This window comes from Syngnathoides biaculeatus, chromosome 16 (genome assembly GCF_019802595.1).
Source record: "Syngnathoides biaculeatus isolate LvHL_M chromosome 16, ASM1980259v1, whole genome shotgun sequence".
Classification (NCBI taxonomy): Eukaryota; Metazoa; Chordata; class Actinopteri; order Syngnathiformes; family Syngnathidae; genus Syngnathoides; species Syngnathoides biaculeatus.
The window spans coordinates 3,268,804-3,292,841 of NC_084655.1; the positions used below are offsets into that span (position 1 = coordinate 3,268,804).

The window sequence follows — 24,038 nt, forward strand, 5'->3', positions numbered from 1 at the left end:
GGATGTCACTGAGAAACATGGAGTTTCAGCTCCCTCCAAAGATTTTCTATATTTTTCTATAAATAAGTATTTGAACTCTCTTATGTTAATATTTGGTACAGTAGCATTTGTTTGCAATTTACAGGGGTGAAACATTTCCTGTAGTTGTTCACCAGGATTGCACACACTGGAGGAGGGATTTTGGCACACTCCTCCACACAGATCTTCTCTAGATCAGAGATTCTGGGCTGTCACTGAGAAACATGGAGTTTCATCTCCCTCCAAATATTTTCTTTTGGGTTTAGGTCTGGAGACCGGCTAGGCAACGCCAGAACCTTGTTATGCTTTTATGGTTTTCCTGGTTGTGTGCTATTAGTCATAGTCATGTTCAAAGACCCAGCCACGACCCATCTTCAAATCTCTGACTGAGGGAAAGAGGTTGTTCCCCAAAATCTCACATTACTGCGGTCATCCTCTCCTTTATACAGTGCAGTCCTCCTGTCCCATGTGCAGAAAGACACCCCAAAAGCATGATGCTACCACCCCCATGCTTCACAGTAGGGATGGTGTTCTTGGGATGGAACTCATCATTCGTCTTCCTCCAAACACGGTTAGTGGAATTATGAACAAAAAGTTCCAGTTTGGTCTCATCTGACCACAAAACCTTCTCCCATGACTCCTCTGTATCATCCAAATGGTCATTGGCAAATTTAAGACGGGCCTTGACATGAGCTGGTTTAAGCAGGGGAACCTTCCGTGCCAGGCATGATTTCAAACCATGACATCTTAGTGTATTACCAACAGTCACCTTGGAAACGGTGGTACCAGCTCTTTTCAGGTCATTGACCAAGTCCTGTTGTGTAGTCCTGGGCTGATTTCTCACCTTTCTGAGGATCATTTAGACCCCACAAGGTGATATCTTGCATGGGGCTCCACTCCGAATGAGATTGACCTGCTGAGCTGCTTGGCAAATTTTCCGTAGCCCTTTCCAGCCGTGTGGAGTTGTACAATTTTGTCTCTGGTGTCTTTAGACAGCTCTTTGGTCTCCGCCATGTTACAAGTTTGAGTCTTACTGATTGTATGGGGTGGACAGATGTCTTTATGCGGCTAACGACATCACACAGTTGCATTTGATTCAGGATAATACATGGAATGGAGGTGGACTTTTAAAGGCAGACTAACAGGTCTTTGAGGGTCAGAATTCTTTTTGATAGACAGGTGTTCAAATACTTATTTGCAGCTGTATCACACGAATAAATTGTTAAAAATCAAACATTGTGATTTCTGGATTTTTCTTTTTAGATTATCTCTCTTACATTGAACTTGCACCTACGATGAAAATTTCAGACCCCTCCATGATTTCAAAGTGGGAGAACTTGCAATATAGCCGGGTGTTCAAATACTTATTTTCTTCACTGTACTTGGTCTTGATTGCCTCAGCGGATATGGCTGGAATCCAAAAAAATGCAGAAATACAGAAAGGCAATAGTTAATCAGCTTTACTCTTTTATGTGTGAAAATTGTTTTATCTGAAGGAGGCAGTAGAGCCAACATTTTTGAATGGCAATGTATGGCCATGGGACATATGGCTAGATTAACCTTTCACCCCGGTCTTTGACCAGATTAAAAAACTAGTTTGGCTTTTAAAGATCTTATCCAATTGAACGCTTCCTTATTTAGCTTGTGGTGGGAGCTTAGACAGCCATGACATCTTATGTTCTCTCACAGGTTGTTAGAATGCAATCAAGAAAATTGATTTAGATTTTTCTCCCCTCCTTCCATCCATTTTATGTATCCCTTATCCTCACAAGTGTAGTGGGCATGCTGGAGCCTATCCCAGCTGTCCTTGGCCGAAAGGGAGGTTAAACCTTGAACTGAATGCAAGCAGGGCACATAAACAAATAAACATTCACACTTTTTGTCTTCGATCAATCTACCACACATTTTTGTGCTTTACTTGCCCAAATGCCTGTACAGTTATTGTGCCTGTTATGGTGAGGATTATGTATTTTTTTTTTTTTTGCCCTGATTGTATTCTTACAAACATCTTTTATTTGAGATTTTAGTTAACAATCCCATTAATGATTTATTCTGAATTGTTTTCCCCATCATTGCTGCTATTAACTTCTCTCCATGTACATCAATGCAAATGTAAATTTTGATCGTCAAATTCCTCTGGCATCCACCTCTTAATTCACACATTTTATAAGGTTATGCTGTCCAATAATAGTTCTTTAAATTAGTTGTGCTTTCAGTCTATATTTTTCGAGGGTTTTTTTTTCTTGTGTTGTCTGAAATGTTGATGAGGTAAGACTACAACAATTACACAATTAGTTTTTTGTATTCTCAAATTTAGAGGTGTTTCATCAGGTCTTAGACTAATGTTGGACTTTTGGTATCTTACCAGCAATGACATGTGGAATGGTGGTGAAGTTCAGTTTCTGTTCAGAGCCTTTAAGCCCACTTTTTGGATCCTGCATCTCAACCACAATGGCATCCAACTGTAAATGGCAGCCGCAGAGATTCATATCATGACAATAAATCAAAGCAGTGTCTAATGCATTTCACAAGGAAAAGAGAAGACTTATTTTGAGAGAGAGATGAAATTGTTTTCGACATGACGGCCAAGAAAATATTTCACATCTGAGTCCTAACTGAATACATTGCAGACTAAATCATTTTTACATTTTATTACGTGATTCACTATCAACGCAGTTTCTTTTGTAATTGTATTTCTGGGAAACAAAATGAAAATGTTAACACTTTTAGATGAGCATATTTTAGACAAGTAATAAGCATTGTACTGCAGATAAGTTGAATAATGACGCCAAACAGCTACAGTACCTTTTTGATACAGTGCAGACGTGGCCGAAAATGTTGTCCTCGGTCTGGACGGGCTGTTCTGATTGTCATATTTGTTGATGAATAAAAATACTTCCTTGACAATTATTGTAAAAACTTCACAACAATAAACTGAAATGATCTCTTGAAGTCTATATAAGGAGTAGACGTTAACACACTCGTCCTGTGTGGGGATTGTTGGACAGAAGGAGAGGAAGGATTTAGCCAGCAATTAGCTGCATGAAGTCTTAACACTCATCCCTCCATCTTGTTGGAACAGTTCTTCTGAGAAATATGAAGACACAAAGAAACCTGATGTTAGATGGTGTTATGTTTTTGATGGTGATGCATAGAGATTTATGCCAAGAAAAGACTTTAGAATCAGAATCAGCTTTAATTGTAAAGTGTGTAAAAACACACAAGGAATTTTTCTTCGGCAGTCAGTATTGCCCTGATACGACATCCAGAACAAGGAACAACATAGCAACAAGAACAAAGAACAAGAGACATATCTGTTGATAGGAACTATTCCTTATTAGATGTGCTAGATGTAAAATCTATATAGATAAGTGTGTTAACATCCCACATTGTGTTAAGCTTGTACAGAGTGACTTAACACGTTCACGGTTCTCATTATAGACCAGTGCAATGTCAATTGTGAAAAGGGTGCAGTTTAAGTTCAATTCAAGTTCAAGTTCAATTAACATTACTGTTGAATTGGAATGAGTATTAGCAACTATTTAAAAAATATTAAAATATTATATATATATATATATATATATATATAATATATATATATATATATTATATATATATATATATATATATATATATATATATATATGCGTGTCTGTGTGTGTGAGTGCGTGTGCGTGCGTGTGTGTGTGTGTGCGTGCGTGCGTGCGTGCGTGTGTGTGTGTGTGTGCGTGTGTGTGTGTGTGTGTGCGTGTGTGTATGACGAAATTTCTTCACTAGGGTCGGGAGTGCTGGAGCCTATCCCAGCTATCAAAGGGCAGGAGGAAGGGTACACCCTGAACTGGACTGGTTGCCAGCCAAATCGCAGAGCACATGGAAACATACAACAGTCACACTCAAAATCACACCGAGGGGCAATATAGAGTCTCCAATTAATGTTGCATGTCTTTGGGATGTGGGAGGAAACCAGAGTACACGGCAAAACCCACACAGGCACGGGGAGAACATGCTAACTCCACACAGGCGGGTCCGGGATTGAACCCGAGACCTCAGACCTATGAGGCCAACGCTTTCCAGCTAAGTCACCGTGCCGCCAATATATACAGTGAAGAAAATAAGTATTTGAACACCTGTCTATCAAAAAGAATTCTGACTCTCAAAGACCTGTTAGTCCGCCTTTAAAAGTCCACCTCCACTCCATTTATTATCCTGAATCAAATGCAACTGTGTGAGGACGTTAGCTGCATAAAGACATCTGTCCACCCCATACAATCCCTAAGACTCAAACTTGTAACATGGCGAAGACCAAAGAGCTGTCTAAAGACACCAGAGACTAAATTCTACAACTCCAAATGGCTGGAAAGGGCTACGGAGAAATTGCCAAGCAGCTTGGTGAAAAAAGGTCCACCGTTGGAGCAATCATTAGAAAATGGAAGAAGCTAAACATGAAGGTCAATCTCAATGGGAGTGGAGCCCCATCCAATATATCACTTCGTGGGGTCTCAATGATCCTTAGAAAGGTGAAGAATCAGCCCAGGACTACATGACAGAACTTGGTCAATGACCTGAAAAGAGCTGGGACCACCGTTTACAAGGTGACTGTTGGTAATACACTAAGATGTCATGGTTTGAAATCATGTATGACATGGAGGTTTTCCCTGCTTAAACCATCACATTTCAAGGCCCGTCTTAAGTTTGCCACTGACCATTTGGATGATGCAGAGGAGTAATGGGAGAAGGTTTTGTGGTCAAATGAGACCAAACTGGAACTTTTTGTTCATAATTCCACTAACCGTGTTTGAAGGAAGACGAATGATGTGTTACACCCCAAGAACACCATCCCTACTTTGAACCATGGGGGTGGTAGCATCATGCTTTGGGGTGTTTTTCTGCACATGGGACAGGGCGACTGCACTGTATTAAGGAGAGGATGACCACGGCCCTGTATTGTTAGATTTTGGGGAACAACCTCTTTCCCTCAGTCAGAGCATTGAAGATGGGTGGTGGCCTCGGTCTTTCAACATGACAATGACCCGAAGCACACAGCCAGGAAAACCAAGGAGTGGCTCCGTAAGAAGCATATTAAGGTCCTGGCGTGGCCTAACCAGTCTCCAGACCTAAACCCAATAGAAAATCTTTGGAGGGAGCTGAAAGCCCAGAAACCTGTTCGATCAAGAAAAGATGTGTGGAGGAGTGGGCTAAAATCCGTGCTGCAGTGTATCCAAACTTGGTGAACTACAACAGGAAACATTTGACCTTTGTAATTGCAAATAAAGGGTACTGTACCAAATATAAATATTAATTTCCTCAGGTGTTCAAATACATATTTGCAGCTCTATCACACAAATAAATCGTTAAAAAAAAATCATACATTGTGATTTGGATTTTTGTTTTTAGATTGTCTCTCTCACAGTGGATATGCACCTACAATCAAAATTTCACACCCCTCCATGATTTCCAAGTGGGAAAACTTGCAATATAGCAGGTTGTTCAAATACTTATTTTCTTCAATGTATATATGTGACCGTGGCGCAGCCGATTATGGTCCATGCCTCGTCCGCCTCCTGCTGCTGTCTTGACGGCGACCGATCCACGGGCGCCTGGTGTCCATGCCTCAGAGGCGAGCGATTCCTGGACGCTTGATGACCACGATTTGATGGCGACCAATCCTCGTCTGCCTCCTGCTGCTGTCTCGACGGCGACCGATTCCTGGACGCTTGATGACCATGCTTCGATGGCGACCAATCCTCGTCTGCCTCCTGTTGCTGTCTCGACGGCGACCGATCCACGGCCGCCTGACGACCATGCCTTGGCAGCGACTGATCCACGGCTGCCTCACAATCACGCCTTGGTGGTTACTGATCATCGAGCTCCTGCTTCAGTGGCGACCGATCCACGACCTCCTCAAAAGCACACCTCGGCGGGGAACAATCATCTGCCACCTCCTGCTCCTGTTTCAGGTGTGACTGATACTGCCGCCTGTCGACCACGCCTCGGCGGCGCCCAACCACAGCAGCCTTTTGCCCAAACCTCGGCGGCCCTGTTCCAGCGTTGGCATACGCCGGCTCCCAACCATGTCTTGGGAGGCCTTCGTTCGAAGTCGTCACCTGCACCCGTCTGGTTCCTGCCGTGCCTTTGGGTCCCCCCTCAAGGACGTCCACCCAGGTGGTTTGCGTCCTGACCAACCTCCTGACCTGCTCGGCCAGACACCTCGCCTTGGGTTTGCCTGGAGGGCCACCAGACAGACAGTGGTGGGGGGTTTGTGCCCTCCTCCAGGCCGCTCTCCCCTGTTTTGTTGTTGTTGTTGTTGTTCTGTCGAATCTTGGGGGGAAGGCTTTGTCAGGGGATGGTTAAGCCAATGGTGCTGCCTCCCAGATGCATGGCCAAACCACTGCTCTGGGCAATACCGCATCTGACATCTGCTCTGCATTTGATGCTAATTAGACCAGGCATTTAAAGGGCCACTGACACCTAAAACATAAAATTTAGTATGGTTCAACGAAAAATAATCATCCGGAATGGACCCGTTTTTTCACAGCAAGTCAGAATGTTGCCGTATATCGTTTTTTTTTTCAGGGAAAGTCTCTCTAGGATTTTGTGTAGAGGAAGAACCAGGAAGTGACGTTTTTTACAGTAGCAGGGTCGAGTGTTTATATTGTTTATATTGTACCTGTTTTGCGTTTTTTTCAGCATGTTTGCCGAAATGCTGGGTCGTTCTATTGGTGGATTTTGCTCAAACACTCGGGAGGATGGATTCACTTTTCACACTTTTCCAAAACGCCTGATTCGTCATGAAAAATGGATTGCACAGGTGTAAAGGATGAGAGTTTTGTGGGTTCTAAATGACGGGTAGGTGTGTATAGAGCTATTATAAAAAATACTAGTTGGTGGGTACTAATTTGTCTCACACTTTATAGCATATATTAAGTGTGAATTTAGAATAAATCTCCTTGGTCAAAGCAGCAACATATAACAACGCACTTGTTTTGCGTTTAAAACACTTGAACCACACACAATAAAACACAAAAAAATAAAATAGAAGTACAAAGATAGTTTAGTAGTGTGTAACATGAGTTAACTAGCCAAACGACGTATAGTCACTAAACTCGAACAACTTGTCCAAAAGCAGCAATAATCAAAAGCTCCGTCCGTGTCTGTCAACGTTATCCTTCTCTCAAATCCTGAACAAAAAAATTCACATCATAATCACTTCAGAAAGTACGTAAGGCAGGGGTGCTAAATGTGTCAATTGATCGGCATTTTCGTTGTCACTCGCCGGCCGCCGGAATTAGCCTCGACGTGGAGGTGGATCGGGCGGGGAGGTGGTTAGGCCGCGTGCAGGGAGGAGAAAGGAGCTCTCCCCCCACTTGCCACCGGTGTCTGGGCACCCCTGAAGTAGTTACTTTGCCCGACATGGGTCCTCCTGTGTATGCTACATACGCAAGACTTGTAAAAGAGTTAGGAAATCAAACAATTATAGGCCTGTCATTTTGAACATTTCATCGAGTTCCTTGTCCGTCTGTCGAGGAGTCTGTTGTTAATTAGAAGTGATTCGCATATCATGTAAATATGGCTCAAAAGGATAGGCTAATGTTGCCTCAGTCACTTCACTTGATTCTGAGATGTTCTCTTCTTCGAAATGAGCTTCAGTCTCAGAAGGGGCATCAGAAAAATCCAAAAATCTGTCTTGTTCATTTCCCATTGCAGGTGGCAAAGCTTGCTTTCATTGGTGACTGTCCCAGTGTAACATCTGCAAATGACGTAACACTGGGATGTCGAGTGAGACTTCACCAACTTTGCGCAATACTGACACGCTCTCTGCTCATTTTTTTCCGTATAGACATTGACGTGGATAATATTATATGTAGTTTTCAAAACAATATCTATTTTAAAATATATATTTGGCTCTCAGTGGCACTTAAATCATCCTGTTTAGAAGGACACCCGGGTCTTGGTAGATTTGCACTCCTTTTATTTCAATATGATTGCTTGCACAGTGCTCTTTGAGATGTTCAAAGATTGGGAAATCTTTTTGTACCCAAATCCGGCTTTAAACTTCTCCACGACAGTATCTCGGACCTGCCTGGAGTGTTCCTTTGTCTTCATGATGCTCTCTGAACTTCAAACACAACCCTGAGACTATCACAGAGCAGGTGCATTTATACGGAGACTTGATTACGCACAGGTGGATTCTATTTATCATCATCAGTCAACATTGGATGATTCAGAGATCCTCACTGAACTTCTGGAGTAAGTTTGCTGCACTGAAAGTAAAGGGGCCGAATAATATTGCACGCACCACTTTTCAGTTTTGTATTTGTTAAAAAAGTTTAAAATAGAATGATACACAAATAAACGTATCTAGATGTTAGAATGGCCAAGTCAAAGTCCAGACCTGAATCCAATCGAGAATCTGTGGGCAGAGTTGAAGACTGTCCTTCACAAACGCTCTCCATCCAACCTCACTGAGGTCGAGCTCTTTTGCAAGGAAGTGTGGGCAAGAATTTCAGTCTCTCAATGCCCAAAACTGATAGAGACATACTCCAAACGACTTGCAGATGTAATTGCAGCAAAAGGTGGCGCTACATAGTATTAATGCAAGGGGGCCGAATAATATTGCACGCCCTACTTTTCAGGTTTTTATTTGTTAAAAAAGTTTCCAATAAATTTTGTTCCTCTTCATGACTGTGTCCCACTTGTTGATTCTTGACAAAAAAAATAATTTTATATCTTTATGTTTGAAACCGGAAATGTGGCGAAAGGTTGAAAAGTTCCAGGTGGCCGAATACTTTCACAAGGCACTGTATATCCCTTTCATGCTGGAATAGTTTTAATGTGTCACACTGGAGTTTTCAGGCCTCCGCAATCGTTTCTTTGTATTTTAATAGAAGTTTATTGAAAATCAGAATCTCTCAGTTGAAAAGAACATCATTTTCGAGACGGGAAAGAGAAATGAAAACAAAAGTGCACAGAAATAATTGTACAGTGGATGAGAAAAGTCATATACTGTATCTACAACAAGGAAACTTTAGATAAGGTTCTTGAATGGGGCTGAAGTGCTACACCCTGTGTGCGAAGGACAGGACAAGGACAGAAGAAGCATGCAGGACAACAGTCATGAAACCAACTGTACAACTTCAGTGTGGTGGGATTGATTAAGTGAATTATAAAAGTTTAAAGGATGAGCGTATAAGTAAGGAGATACACAAGCAATTCACATATTCACGAGTGAGTGGTCACAAACTCAGTGAAAAAGTCCCAGTGGTCTGTGCCTAGAGACACATGTCTCTTACGTGTGTCTCTAGGCACAGACCACTGGGACTTGATTGACACTGTTTTACATGCACAAAGACTGACAGAAGTGTCCTGTAATTGCTGCCCCTGCACAGTGGATGAGGAGCCCACCAAATCAATCAAAGGGTGGGATTAGGCCCTGTGGTCCTCCCAAGAGCAACCCGCTGTATGGCACAAGTCCCACACCGTGGGACCCGGGGCGGTCCGCTAGCCAGACCAGGACAGCTTTGCAACTGGGCACACAGCTTGTTAGTGGGGAAATGCAGGGAGCAGCCGCGGACCATGAGAGGGGATCCCGTATGCCAAGCAGTTTCCTTGCCAGGTGGGGCCTAGCCTCAGGAGCACCACCATACAGCTAAGTGAGAACCCACCTCCCTCCCACCTTCATAATACAACCCCAAACATTCTTAACACTGCTTATCCTGGTTAGGGTTGCAGTGCCCTGGCACCCATCTCAGCTGACTTTGGGTGAAAAGAGGGCTCCACCTCCTCCTGGACAGCAATGTGAGAAGGCGGCGGCAGCAGCATCACGACCTCCTCCAAGGCGGGAACGTGAGAAGGTAGCAGCGTCCTCGCCACCTCCTCCTGGACAGGAACGTGAGAATGTGGCGGCATTGCCATCACCACCTCCTCCTGTACGGAACATGAGAAGGCAGTGCCAGCGCAACCATCACCACCTCTCCTGGAGAGCAACATGAGACGGTGGCGGCACTATCGCCACCTCCTGGACGGGAACGTCTGGGCGTCCCCGTCGCCGTCGGAGCAGGAACGGGGGTCGACTGTGGACCGGTCGCTGACGAAGCAGGAGCGTGGAGTGGCCGATACTCCACCATACTCCTGGACACGGACGAGAAGCGGCTGCGGAGACGTCGCCACCTCCTGGACAGCAACGTGAGGCGGCGGCGGATCGGTCTCCACTGCCACTTGAGCTCTGCTCGGAACAGTCAAAACTTCAACATGGGAATGGCGAGGAGGCAGATCCGTTCCCACAGCTACGTGGGAATGGCGAGGAGGCGGATCCGTTCCCACTGTCACGTGTGCTTGCAGTGCATTCGTTGATACAGCAACGTGGGCATGGCGCGGTGTGGATCCCTTTCCACGGCGACGTGAACGAGAGTAGGCAGAGAGTCAGTCGAAACTGACATGTGGGCGTGTCTCGGGAGCGGGTCAGTTCCAACTGCCGCGTGAGCATGAGTCAGAAACGAGTCCGTTGAAACTGTAGCATGGGCATAAGTCATTCATGAGTCCGTCGAAACTGCAACACGGGCGTGTCGAGGTGGCGGATACGTTCCCACTGCCGGGTGAGCAAAAGTCAGTGGCGAGTCCGTCGCAGTTGCGACGTCAGCATAGCTCGGCTGGTTCACCAATCCTTGCCGGACCTGGGCCGTGAGGGCCGCCAATTCGGCGCTCTGCCGCTCTATCTCCGTCCACATATCGCGGCAGAACACCTCGTGATTTGGCGGCTCCTCCTCCCTTTGGGTTGGAAGCTTTGCCACCAGCTACGGGTCTGCCATTTTCACCGTTGCCGGCGAGGAGTGGGAGGACGAGGACGGCGTCTTTTTTGCCGTGCAGTGGGAGGCACAAGGTAGCGCCCGGCCTGGGCTTCTCCTCTGGCCGCCACGGGCAGGTCCCGGCTAGATGGCCAAGCGGGTTCCCACAAACGGGTTGGTGGACTCTGACCTACCGGGCGAAGAGGCTCGGGTGCTGGAAAGGTGAAACAAACTGACCGGGATTGAAGATCGGGCAAAGAGATTCGTAATCGAAATAATCGGAGTCGTACTCAGGCAGCCGGTCATACAAATCAAGGTCCTCCTCATAGTCCAAAAAGTCAGAGTCCAGAAGAATATGCAGTGCCGGACGGGTCGTGGTCGGGACGTATTCGTAGCTCGCCGGCGGAGCATTTGACACAGAAGCGGAGGAAGTCATGGAGCCTACCCAGATCGGACAGCCTTGGTACTCCAGCAGTCAGTCTACCTTGCGTCGGTCCCGGCAACGCCTGGTCTTTCCTGCTGGGTCCTGTTTTGGCAAGATTTTTCTGTCACGACCCATCGGAACGGAGGTAGGACACAAATGCAGGACTCGGAAGATGCAAGGTAGTTCGGGGAAAAACATTTATTATTAAATGGTCGGGGATCGGGCTGGCAGTCAGGTGCAGCAGCGGTAGTTGGGATTTCGGGCGAAGAGAGCAGGTGAGCGGGCAGGCGGGAGTCGGTACACGGGAGAACAATCAAAGCAGGCAGAAGTGTCAAAGGAGTGTTGCTTACGGGGTCGGTCGTAGAACAGGCGAAGGTCGGTACACATGGGTTGACGATCAGGGATATGAGAGTGCTGGAACGGGACATGAACCTCAACGATCTGGCGGAGGACCAGTCGTCATCGGGGTCCTATATATACACGGGATAATCAGCCCGCATGAGGCACAGGTGTGTGCCTCCCAATTAGCGCGACCGCGCGGGCACCCGCACAGCCCAGGCTGGAGCAGCAGGATCATGACAGTGTCCAAATTATCACCCAAAAAGCAAAAGTGGTTTAGAGAAGGCAAGTGTCTAAACTGCGGCGAAGATGGTCATCGTGCTCGCTATTGTAAAGTAAAGGCCAAGGCGAGTCGACGCCGTGTTGATGATTCATCTGATGATGAATGACTAGGCCAGGACTCCAGAGGGGCCACGGACTGCAGATTGGTGACCCACCCTCTGAAGTCCTCTGATAGCGACTATGATGAATTAGTTGAGGAAGACATTAAAGACATGTTCGACCTCGAAAATTATTTTATGCGTCATCAGACTGAGCCCATGATGAAACTAGAATTAACTGTACTAGTACACGAAAACCAACTGTTTTTCTAGTTGATACGGGCGCTGATGTGACCGTTTTAGGAAAATGGGACCCCGCGACAGTTAAACCAAGCCACAAAAAGATTTACATGCGCGGAGCTCATGGTTTAGTTCAACCCTTTGTTTTGTCCCATACTATCGAGTTGCGGAGTCCCGATGACCCAAATAAAAAGGCGAATATGGAAGCAGTTCTACAGCCACGGTGCCCACTCAATTTATTAGGTCGCAATGCAGTGACACATAATTCGACAATACCCACTGAAAAAAGACGCTGAAATAGGCATCCAACCCGTAGTTAATGAATTTAAAAAGGCAGGAATTTTACAAGACTTGCATTGTAATACGCCTATATTTCCAGTCCGAAAAGCACAAACTAACAAATGGAGATTAATTCAGGATTTGAGTGGAGTAAACCAAGCAGTACAGTCACGTGTGCCAAATGTTCCTAATCCACACACTCTTTTGAACTCATTACAACCTGGAACCAGGTGGTTTTCGGTGATGGACCTGAGTAATGCCTTTTGGAGTATCCCTGTCCACCCTGACAGCCAATACTGGTTCACGTTTACGTTCAAAGGTGAGAAATTAACGTTCACAAAAGCCATATTTTGGTATATGTGGATGACATTTTAGTGGCCTCAAACACACAAGAGCAATGCAAAATCTATACATTAGCGTTACTGCAATATTTGTATGACACAGGAAACGTTTCAAAAGACAAAATGCAATTATGGAAACAAGAAGTGACCTATCTAGGACACATTTTGACTGAGCGAGGACGCATTGACGGTGACAAACAGAAACAAGCCGTCGCCAAGGCTCCAAAACCTGTAACAAAAAAGGCACATGATGTCAATTTTGGGTCTTTGCAATTATTGTCGCGTCTGGATTGCAAATTACTCAGAAATCACGCGACCATTGCTGAACATAATTCTTGATTAGCCAATGACATTACAAGACAAAATTGCATGGACAAAGCTTTTGATCTTGTTAAGAGAGAACTCATTGATTCAGCCATGCCCGCACAACCAAATTATGACAGGCCATTTGAGCAGACAGTGACTGCAAAAATGGGTTCATGACCTCAGTTTTGCTGCAGAAACATGGAGGAAAAATGAGACCAGTTGCATACTATTCGCAACAATTGGATTCCGTAGCACGAGCCAGACTGCGTTCAGGCAGTGATGGCCGCTGCTCTGGCTGTCGAGGCGTCTGCGGAAGTAGTCTTGTTCCACCAGTTAACACTGAAAGTGCCACACGCAGTTTCAGTCCTTCTGCTGGAAACAAAGATGACATTTTTGTCACCAGAACGACACTTACATTGCACCGTGACATTTTTATCACAAGGACACATCACAATTGTAAGACGTGGGGGACTGAATTCTGCGACACTTTTGCCCACACCAGCACTCCACACGACTGTGGAAGCCACGTCCAAATTTCCACCAAACCGCGACTTGACCTCATGGACACTCCCCTCCCGACTGGAGAGGTTGTTTTTGTTGACGGATCAGCAAACAAACGGGAATATGGCCGCAACAGGGTGGGATTTGCAATAACAACACAAACTAAGGTCTTGTTTCAGGCAACACTTGACTCTGTGTGTTCGGCACAGGCAGCAGAATTGTCTGCACAGATCCAGGCTTGTAAGATGTTTTCGAAGAAACATGTTACAATCTGGACTGACAGCCAATATGGCTGGGGCTCAGTCCATGTGTTTTGTCGAGAATGGTCAAACCGGGGCTTTATTAGCACAACAGGTGAAGAGGTTGCTCACAAGGCACTTCTCCAGCGGTTACTGGACGCAGTACAACTGCCAGACAAAGTAGCCATTTGTAAATGTGAAGTTCACTTAGCAGGAAATGACCCAATCACAATTGGTAACAGACTAGCTGATCAAGCAGCCAAGGCTTCATCCCAGGGATTCCCCATGGTTGACACAGCACTGGTGAAAGAGGTAACAAAAACACATGCAGTAAATCAACATGACATTTTGATTTCACGTCAGAAAAAAGCACCACTCACTGAACGCACACATTGGGAGGACAAAGGTGCAAAAATTGACAAGGACGGGGTTAGCAAATTGGCCGTTGGAAAACCCTGGCTGCCAAAATCATTGTTTGGATAGGCAGCAAGATTGACACATGGGTTGAGTCATGTGTCAACAGGGGGGATGGTGGCATTGACACAACAGTATTATCACACACATGGGTTTACACATTTTTCAAAAACTTTTTGCAAACAATGTGTTATCTTTTTAAAAAATAATGCACAAGGGTATTAAAGACCACGAAGAGGAACATTTCCTCTACCTCTAGAACCATTTCACACAATCCATATGGATAACATTGAGTTAAACAAAGCATTAGGGATGCAATATTGTTTGGTGATAGTTGATGTGTTCTCCAAATGGGTTGAGTTGTTTCCAACAGCGCATGCTGATGCAAAGACAGTTGTAAAAGCACTGTGTAATCGTATTATTCCAACGTTTGGCATTCCAGGTGTGATTCGAAGTGACAATGGCACACATTTTGTGAATGACGCTGTGACAAATGTTGGACAGCTGCTGAAAATTGACTTAAAGCATCATTGGGTGTATCATCCGAAATCTGCTGGGCTCGTTGAACGAACAAACGGAACTGTCAAAGCTAGACAATGAGGGAAACAAAAAGACAATGGCCTGACTGTTTCAATCGTTCCAACAGCAATGAGGACAGTGCCAGCCAAAGGAAAAACATTATCCCCATTTGAAATTCTATATGGCCGCCCTTATAGACTTCCAGACGTGGACTTGTCAGAGTCACTAGCAACGAGCACATCGATCCCAGTCTACATGAAAAACACGTTTGACCGAAAAGAGATGCATAAACACAATGACTTGCCAGTGTGTTCTGCTCCACAGACAGATCACGTCCGCGTGGGAGATCAAATCTTTCTCAAAGTGCTGAGATGACATCGCTGGGACCGTGAAAGCTGGGACGGCCCCCACCTGGTGATTGCAGTGATACCTACGGCTGCAAAGGTCCAGGGACGTGACGGCTGGATCCACCAGTCGGAGTGCAAGCTCCTCCGATTCCCTGTTGACGGGCCTAGCGACGCCAGTCCCTCAGGGTAGGATCTCCATGACGTACACACCAGTGTACCGACGAAAGACCACAGTTGGAGAGAGGGTTTTCCGTGGCAAACACACCCCTCTCGGGAAGATGGAGCAGACCCCCGGCCAGACGCTGACCGCAGTCCTGTCAACCCAATATGCTGTTTACTTTTTTGCAGGGCTGTGCCTGATGGCAGGTGGTGCGCAACCTCGCAGCAAGGAAAGCACCAACACGGAACAGTTGCCCAGCCGTAGACTGTTGTCTACGTCCATCCTGGGAAACCTACGGCTGCTGATGGACAGAACGCGGACAATAATTAATGTAACTTCCCTTTCTCAAGAACTTTCCATCACCATCCCGCTGGACCAATTGCAGTCCCGCCAGACAAGGTTTAGCAAGATCGCAGCGGTTCCCAACTATTCGGGTGCAGGTTTAGAAGACCAATATACTGAAGTAACTAAAATAAGTCAGTGGCAAGATTATTGGTTTTATCTAATGAGTGCCCATGATGCAAATGATAAAAAAATGGTTGTCCTGGTCGAATTATATCACTTCTGTTGATGGTGATTATTGGTCAAATCCACATAGGAATCAGGGAGCGTCAAACTGGCACGGCAAAATATCTATCAAAGTAACAAAGTCTGATGTACCCACCATAACATTTGTATTACAGCCAATGTCGTCCCTACCAAATAAAGACAGAGAGAATTGTACTAAGCCCACACTATGGGCATGGTACGGAGAAGGGGGCCATGTCCTAATTAAATTGTGCTATAATTGGCAGCCACCCATCCATAGTGGCCGGTCAAAGCAAGAACATCTAAACGCTATTGTCACCTCACAGAAAAAATAAGGGAAAAAGCGCGTGGTGTTAAAACTCACTTTAAAGGAGAAGACATTGAAACTCTGTTAAGTGAAGACACAGGTGTTGGGATCAATGATAACCTCTTCCTCAAACGAGTAATGAAGTAGCTAGGTCGTTAAAGAAAGATTGTGTTGTGAATATGAAACCGCGTGGCGCTTTGTGTTTTGTGGAGGCAGTTCCATCTGAGTGTGTTCTGAATATGACCCAGGGTCTGCCAGGCACCTCTTTTTGCTTAGCATACTCGACTCATTTTCCTATTGTGCAAGGAGAAACCAGACCGATGTTGTTTCACCCTCCAACCTCTGGGAATTTCACATGCTTTAAACGAGATAAGTGTGGACAGACTAAGTGCACTGATCATGGTCACATCAAGTTCACTTCGTGCGCCACCATTGTGGCTTTTTGTACAAATCTCATCAAGTTTGTTCGGCGGTCTCAGTTGTGGTGGTATTGTGGAGGAGGGACTCTGTATGCTAAATTGTCTTCAAATTGGTCAGGAATTTGTGTGTATGTTACTGGAGTCCAGCAAACAACTTATTTTATTGTGAATGATGATGTGTTAACACTTAACAGTACACTCAGGACGAAAAGAGATTTGAGTAATGCTAATTTAAAGCCTCCGATTACACAGGAACATCCCAGTTTATTTTTATGCAATTAATAATAATAATAATAATAATAATAATAATAATAATAGGAAATGGATGACTGGTTAGCACATATGCCTTACACTTTTAAATCCCGCCCTTGCCATTTTGGAGTTTGTATGTTCTCCCTATGCCTGCGTGGGGTTTCTCTGGGCACTCCGGCTTCCTCCCAAATCCCAAAAACATGCATTGATTGAAGACTCTAAAATTGCCTGTCGATGGGAATGTGAGTGTGAATGGTTGTTTCTATGTGCCCTGCAACTGGCTTGTCGACCAGTTCAGGGTGTACCACCCGCCTTCATCCAAAGATAGCTGCGAGGCTCCAGCATGCCTGCAAACCTGGTGAAGATAAGCAGAACGGAAGAAGAATGGAATTAATTAATTAATAAGTCAGCTTTATGGAAAATTAATGAATCATAAAATAAAATATATTAAAAGAGCACTTTTTTTACTGCTTTTGTACATAGATTGATTGTTTTTGGCCGCTGTGACACAACAGTGGACATAATTTACATACTAACCACCCTCACAATGAGTTTCTCAGCCCATGGTTTCACAACTAAGATAGGTGAAGATGCACCAAATTCAAGTCATAGGTGAATGACACTGAACTTTAAAATACCATGCAAAGCCAAAAGGTAAACAATGTGGCCTGTTTGTTGAATTTTGCTTGATGTGAACCTGAGAAATGAGGCACATAATCATAATACTGTATGTTTGGTAATTTTGTTTATGTTGATTTTACTTTTAATCTTATTGAATGACTCTTTTTTTCAAGCCTGTCTGGTCCTTTCAAATAAGAAGACATTATACACTGCACTGGTGGTCGGAGCTCTAATGCCCCCTGTAGAAGATACCATCTTCCATGATGCCTTGGCATGGAACATATTTCTTGCAACATTTGAAGATGACAATAAAGATTGATTTGATATGTTTGTATTTTCTTTTCAAATTTTAAAACTTTTACAAGTTCTATGTACTGTATTATAATAAAAGGTCCCTGATATTCTGTGCTCAAAATAGACACTTGTATCCACTTGTAACATTCTGATTAAATATACTTAGTTTTGCAGGTTCTATCTAATACAAATGGAGGAATGAGTCTGAAGAGAATTGAAATTGTCCGTAAAAACAGTAAAAGCATTTGGATTTTTTCCCCATCGCTGTAAGCACCACTTCTTCACCATGCTGTTGATTTATAAGTTGTTACAATTGAGCTACTGCTAACTAGAGTGTGGTGAGTCAATTTTTTGTCATTGTCATTTTACTCGATTGTATTTTATATCGAAGTAAAAACATGCAAACTAGACAAAGAAAAACTCCATTGCATAACTGCCAATAAAAATCCGTGTTATGGTGACGTTGTGGGGATTCCGATGACTGTGAATGCAGCAGCGGCGGCCCCTTTGGCTGCACTGGGTTTTCCTCGTGCATCGATGAAGTTGTTACAAAGATGGCGGACTTCCTGCCGTCCCGCTCTGTTTTATCTGTCTGTTTCCCAAACTGTCTCCTCACTAGCGGCGAAGCAGAGCAGTTGCGGAAATCTAAAGAGATAGATAAGTGTCTTATCCGAGATAAGACGTACGTGAAAAGGCTAGTTAAAATCCTTTTACTTGGAGCGGGCGAGAGTGGCAAGTCTACTTTCCTAAAGCAGATGCGTATAATCCATGGGCAGGACTTCGATCAGAGGGCAAAAGAAGAATTTAGAGCCACTATTTATAGCAATGTTATTAAAGGTAAGACAACGACTCATACATTTGAGATCCGAGTTGGTGGTGGTCTGTCTGACAGGCTGAAGTCGAGTTGGTGTGTAAACATTGGTAGTGAAACTGGTAGCTATGCTAACCACACGTTGAGATGACTGGGGCCACTCTATTCTTTGCTGGACGAGCGAGCAAGATACGCCCATGTTATTTGTGTTCGTCTCCACGATGGGTTCGGGGGACCAGCCCGTGGATTTTAATGTTGCCTTATGGGTGTATCCAATGCTATGATGGAGGCTGGTGTCGCAACTCTAGTCATTGTGAGCAGATAACATGAGATAACTTTTAATTCTTACAATGACGCGTGTCTTTACTACACCTATCACTAAACGTCAACATGGACATTACTCTCCCACTGGACGAACAAGTTAGAGTGGTCTAACTTATCATGAGGGGAGAAATGGATTCTTAGATACAGACGAGAACATTTTAAATCAAGTAATTACCTGTGAATGATTAATTTACCGACGTGACACAAATGGCAGTCTGTAAAAGTGCAGTGTGTGGTTGGAATGGCCTGTTTAACCTGAGTGAGTGCAACAAGAATTTTGAAAATCGGTTGATCAGTGTGTTCATTAAAAAAAAAAAAAAATGGCCTTTTGGAGAACATTTTTGATATCACCTCCAGAAAATGTAGCCTAAAACGCCTTTACTTAATTGTTTCTCATCTCGGCTTTGGCCATTTCATTTCGTCTGCTTCTCTTGGAACACGTTCTCAAAATGGTTGAAACTTGACTCAAAATTATCTCCCAATCGGTCCTATGAGCTGAAATCTGCTGTTTGTGGAGTGTCACTTGGCCAAACCTGGAAAACAGGTTTGAGGTCTTCCTGTGTATTCCAAACTAATATGTATGAATATGGGTCAATGACATGATTGTTTGAAGACGAATTTGCAAATAAATTTCTTTGACTTTTGTGTTTAGGTAGAACTTAAAGGTCAAGTGTCATCCCTATAAACATCCTAAAATAGATAATGAAATGAAAAATACATATCACATTATTCACTTCAATGTCTACATGAAAAAATAATTATGAGCAGAGAGCACGTCATCCATGCGCAAAGTTGCGGAAGTCTCATTCGACATCCAAATGGTCGTCATATTGGCTGCATTTACTGTCCATGACGTCACCCCGGACATTCGCCATTGAAAACACGCTGTGGCCCCTACGGTGGGACACGCCCCTTCAGACACGGAAGCTCTTTTCGTAGAAGAGAACGTTTCACAATCGAATCAATTGTCCGGGGTAATATTATCCTATCATTTCGATTCATATTTAGATTATACGCGGATCACTTCTAACTAACAACAGACTCCCCGACAGTATGGAGTGTAATGCTGCGAGTGATGACAACACCGTAAAGCGCTCCGGCTCGGCACCGTGATAAGCCACCTCGGCGCCGAAGATGAGCCACGCCAGCCGAAGCTATGACCGTTGGGTGGACGTGGCGCCGAAGCCGTGACCGGTGGGCGGACGTGGTGCCAAAGCAGTGACTCGCGGATGAGCACAGCTTCGGCCAGGCTGGCTCATACATACTGCTGCGGCGGCAACAGACTCCCATAGAGTATGGATGAGCCAGCCTGGCCGAAGCCGTCCTCACCCGTGAGACACGATGTGGCAGCCTTCGCGGGCGAGCCAACATAGCAGCCTTTGCAGGTGAGCCCGTCGCGGAAGCCGTCCAACGAGCACATCGACACAATTAGCACCCCTGTCATACGTATTCGGATCTTTTATTATGAGAAACGGATTACGTGGTCCGCCCCAAACTATTATTTTTTTTTTTAGTAGCTGTATACACAGCTACCTGTCATTTGGAACCCACGAAGTTCTTGTCCTTTGCACTCGTGCAATCCATTTTTCACGACGAACTGGGTCTCTTGCAAACTTATGAAGGGTAAATCCATCCTCCCGGCATTTTGGCTCACACAAAGGAACAACGAGCTACCTTCCTGGAGGTAAAACTCGAAAATAAATACCTTGAGAGGATTTTCATGGCAGGAGTTACAAAAATCTGTATACATCAAAATCATATTTTCTGGTCAACAAACGCGTGGGTCCATGTTGGCTGCTGTTTTTTAATGAATAACATACTAAAAATCATGCATTTCATGACAGTGGCAGTTTAAATACATGTACCAATAATATTTGTAATGCAAATATGATATGTAAACATGAACATATACATCCATCCATTTTGCATGCCGCTTATCCTAAACACCGATTGACGTCTTTAGTGGCTCTGTGATCAAACTTTGTTTTGAAAAAAAAAAAAAGAAGGCATAGACATTTAAAACTATGCATGCTCTGTGAGGGTCCCTTTTGATAATCACCTGAACCAGGAGGAATTGCTTGGATATGTTTTGCAGAATGCAGAAGTTGATTGCATATGCAGAATACTGGATCACAAAACGCCAATGCCTAAAAACTGACGTCATGGTTGAAACAACTTCACTTGGCCTAAAAACTTTACCTATCTTGTGCAAATGAAACACGATTGGTAAGAAGAGCATCTTCTGCAATTACGTCATGTAGTTAAGCATCAATAATAATCAATAATCAAGAATAATGCTTTGTGGCACTAAGGACTTCCTTAAATGCTGGAAGGATGTAAATAGTGTTTAAAGTGCATGTTTTGTTAATTATTTCTCGAGTCATTCTTTTTTTGTTTTATTTTGTTATGCTGCCAGCACAGTGGAACAGCTAGAAAGCGTTGGCCTCACACTTCTGAGGACCTGCGTTCAATCCCAGCCCTCCCTGTGTGGAGTTTGCATGTTCTCCCTGTGTTTTCTTGTATTTTCTCTGGGCACTCCAGTTTCCTCCCACAGCACAAAAACATTCAACATTAATTGGGCACTCTAAATTACCCTTCACCTCGGGGTAATTATGTCTGCAGCTGTTTGTCTCTTTTTGCCCTGCGATTGGCTGGCAACCAGTTCAGAGTGTAACCTGCATCCTGCCGGTTGACAGCTGGGAGAGACTCCAGCGGTCTGCCGAACCTTGTGAGGATAAGTGGCTAAGAAAATAGATGGATGGTAGTTATGCTCTTCTGTTTGGTGTGGTGTGATAATTTTAGTTTCGATGTCACACCGTGAGTATGTAAAACATTGTCAGTAATGACCTGCCTACACAGGCAGTGTTTGGGGCAATGACATAGAATAAAAATGAGACAGCGCACTCTGCATCCATTATGTCTGCCGCCATGGTCAATCGGCTCTGACTTCCGGTCAGGGCAAAAAACATGGTAAACATACACGCATTGTAATGGAAATGATGTGATAAATTTAAATACCTGGGATGTTTTGGATCCCTGGAGACATGAATATAATCTAAACATTTCCAGCATTTCCAGGATGGTTTAGAACAGGTGTGCTCAATGCGTCGGTCGATTGCGAGGCAGTCTTGGTCGATCGCGGGATGGCAGAGCTTAAAAAAAAAAAAAAAAGTCAGCCAATGTTCCCTCTAAACTGCGCGCGTGCGCAATTGTGCACTGCTGATGCAGTTTCTTTGCAGATATTCTGCGATGCGGGCAAAAAAATAATAAAATCCAATGCAAATTCAAAGTATAACATACAGCTATTCAGTTTGTGGCATTTTGCAATGTGATTCAATGAGTGAGGGATGACTTACATCCAATGGCACAATTCACATACGTACTGTAAAAAATGAAAAGAGGAAGCCACTGGTTTCTTTAGGTAGCACACGGAACTTTCTCTAACAATGACTGCTGCTCCGCCACACCATTTCCTACTTTACTTTACACCCGCCCCCCCATCCTTGCTCTTAAAGACGTACACTCCTAATTACAAATGTTACAGTACTTATCCAGCCCATCAATGTGTTTTTATAATGACAGCGTCCACCACCGCTGCTTTAGTGAGAAACACGTAGATTAAAGATGAGCAAGACATGCTGCTTATGTTTACTTTCGATAGTAAAGGAGATAGTTAAAAAGAAATGATGTTGTTTTAAGATGCAATAACTGTCGGAGTATGTGAATAATTGAAGAAAAAGTTGTTAAACTGGACCAGATTTTCTCTTTTCCGAGTGGGAAAGGTCTGGTCTGAAGCCAACGTAGGAAGTGCAGGATGAGATGGTGTGTAATTTTAAAATTCCACCTTGACACAGCCTGATCCAGGATGAAAGCACAGACAATACAGTGCTCAAAAAGCTAATTCTGTATTTTTAATATAGGAGGCAATATAACATTAACCTTAAAATGGATTGAGGAACCCCCCCGGAGCTCGCGAGAGGCTGGCTGCTTGAAAAGTAGATCTTGAGGTAATAAAGTCTGGGGACCCCTGGTTTAGAAGATACATTGACATGTATGTAATAGGAGGTACAGACCTTAATAATATTCCCCGTGCCAAACATGTCAACTGCCACGCCCACCTCTCGTCTTAGTGTAGCAGGTATTTCAATTGATATATTCCACCAATCACAATTTTTGAGACACTTTTTGTACAAGAGGATGAGCAATCTTGGAAATGTTATCAATAAATTTCACAGAATGGCTCTCAGGATTCTAAATCAATCATCTGAGGCATATATATTATCCAAATAGGCCTACTGAAAGTTACAGCCGTTTTCGTATTCTTCATAACTAGTGACTTTCTTTCACTTTTTTTCCAGTGATATAAGGTATCTGAAATTGAACATAGAAGTGTTCACAATAAACGGATTCACTTAAGTTAACAAATGTAAATTTCCAGCCTCAATGATGTCATCCATTTCAAGGACATATGAAATATACAAAACGTTACTACACATTTACAACCACAAACACAGTTAAGCTACACATGTAATATTACATCATATAAGTGAGCAGTAACAAGCCTATGACAGAGTACCAAGAGAGGAATTGTGGTACTGCATGCTGATGTCTGGTGTGGCGCAGAAATAGGTTAGAATAGTGCAGGACATGTATGAGGGCAGCAGAATAATGGTGAGGTGTGACAGGAGAATTTAAGATGGAGCTGGGACTGCATCATGGATCAGCTCTGACCCCCTTCCTGTTTGCTGTGGTAATGGATAGGCTGACAGATGAGGTTAGACTGGAATCCCCTTTTACCATGATGTTTGCAGATGATATTGTGATACCAGAGAGCAGGTGGAGGAACAATTAGAAAGATGAAGACATGTACTGGAAAGGAGAGGAATGAAGATTAGCCCAAGTAAAACAATATGTGCGTGAATGAGAGCGGTGGAGGGGGAAGCGTGAGGCTACATGGAGAAGAGATAGCGAGGGTGGACGACTTCAAATACTTGGGATCAACAATTCAGAGCATTGGTGAGTGTGGTAAAGAAGTGAAGAAACGGGTCCAAGCAGGTTGAAACAGCTGGCGGAAGGTCTCTGGTGCATTATGTGACAGAGTTTCTGCTAGGATAAAGGGCAAAGTTTATAAAACAGTGGTGATGTACGGATTAGAGACGGTGGCACTGAAGAAACAACAGGAAGCAGAACTGGAGGTGGCAGAAATAAAGATGCTGAGGTTCTCGCTTGGAGTGAGCAGGTTGGATCGGATTAG

At 44.1% G+C, this 24,038-nt stretch overlaps 3 protein-coding genes across 5 annotated transcripts in view; 2 read left to right on the forward strand and 1 right to left on the reverse strand.

Annotated features, from left to right (window-relative positions):
* The window catches only part of rgs9a (regulator of G protein signaling 9a), a 30,074-nt gene extending 27,170 nt beyond the window's left edge, over nt 1–2,904 (reverse strand). The window contains exons 1-2 of the mRNA XM_061847467.1: nt 2,824–2,904; nt 2,384–2,480 (exon numbers count right to left, since the gene is read on the reverse strand). Of these exons, the coding sequence (XP_061703451.1) occupies nt 2,384–2,480; nt 2,824–2,892 (166 nt within the window). The 5' untranslated portion in view covers nt 2,893–2,904. The remainder of the gene's footprint in view (nt 1–2,383; nt 2,481–2,823) is intronic.
* LOC133515145 (uncharacterized protein C7orf57 homolog) overlaps nt 1–15,996 on the forward strand; it is an 86,471-nt gene extending 70,475 nt beyond the window's left edge. The window contains exons 1-2 of one of the 2 annotated variants that reach the window (XM_061847470.1): nt 12,967–14,100; nt 15,046–15,178. In XM_061847470.1, the coding sequence (XP_061703454.1) occupies nt 13,222–14,100; nt 15,046–15,096 (930 nt within the window). In that variant the 5' untranslated portion in view covers nt 12,967–13,221 and the 3' untranslated portion in view covers nt 15,097–15,178. Of the gene's footprint in view, nt 1–12,966; nt 14,101–15,045 lie in introns of those variants that run through there. The other variant, XM_061847473.1, reaches the window with a different exon arrangement.
* Nucleotides 15,997–18,123: 2,127 nt separating this feature from the next.
* gna13b (guanine nucleotide binding protein (G protein), alpha 13b) overlaps nt 18,124–24,038 on the forward strand; it is a 60,472-nt gene continuing 54,557 nt past the window's right edge. Inside the window, exon 1 of one of the 2 annotated variants that reach the window (XM_061847469.1) lies at nt 18,124–18,486. In XM_061847469.1, coding sequence (XP_061703453.1) covers nt 18,204–18,486 — 283 coding nt within the window. In that variant the 5' untranslated portion in view covers nt 18,124–18,203. The remainder of the gene's footprint in view (nt 18,487–24,038) is intronic. The other variant, XM_061847468.1, reaches the window with a different exon arrangement.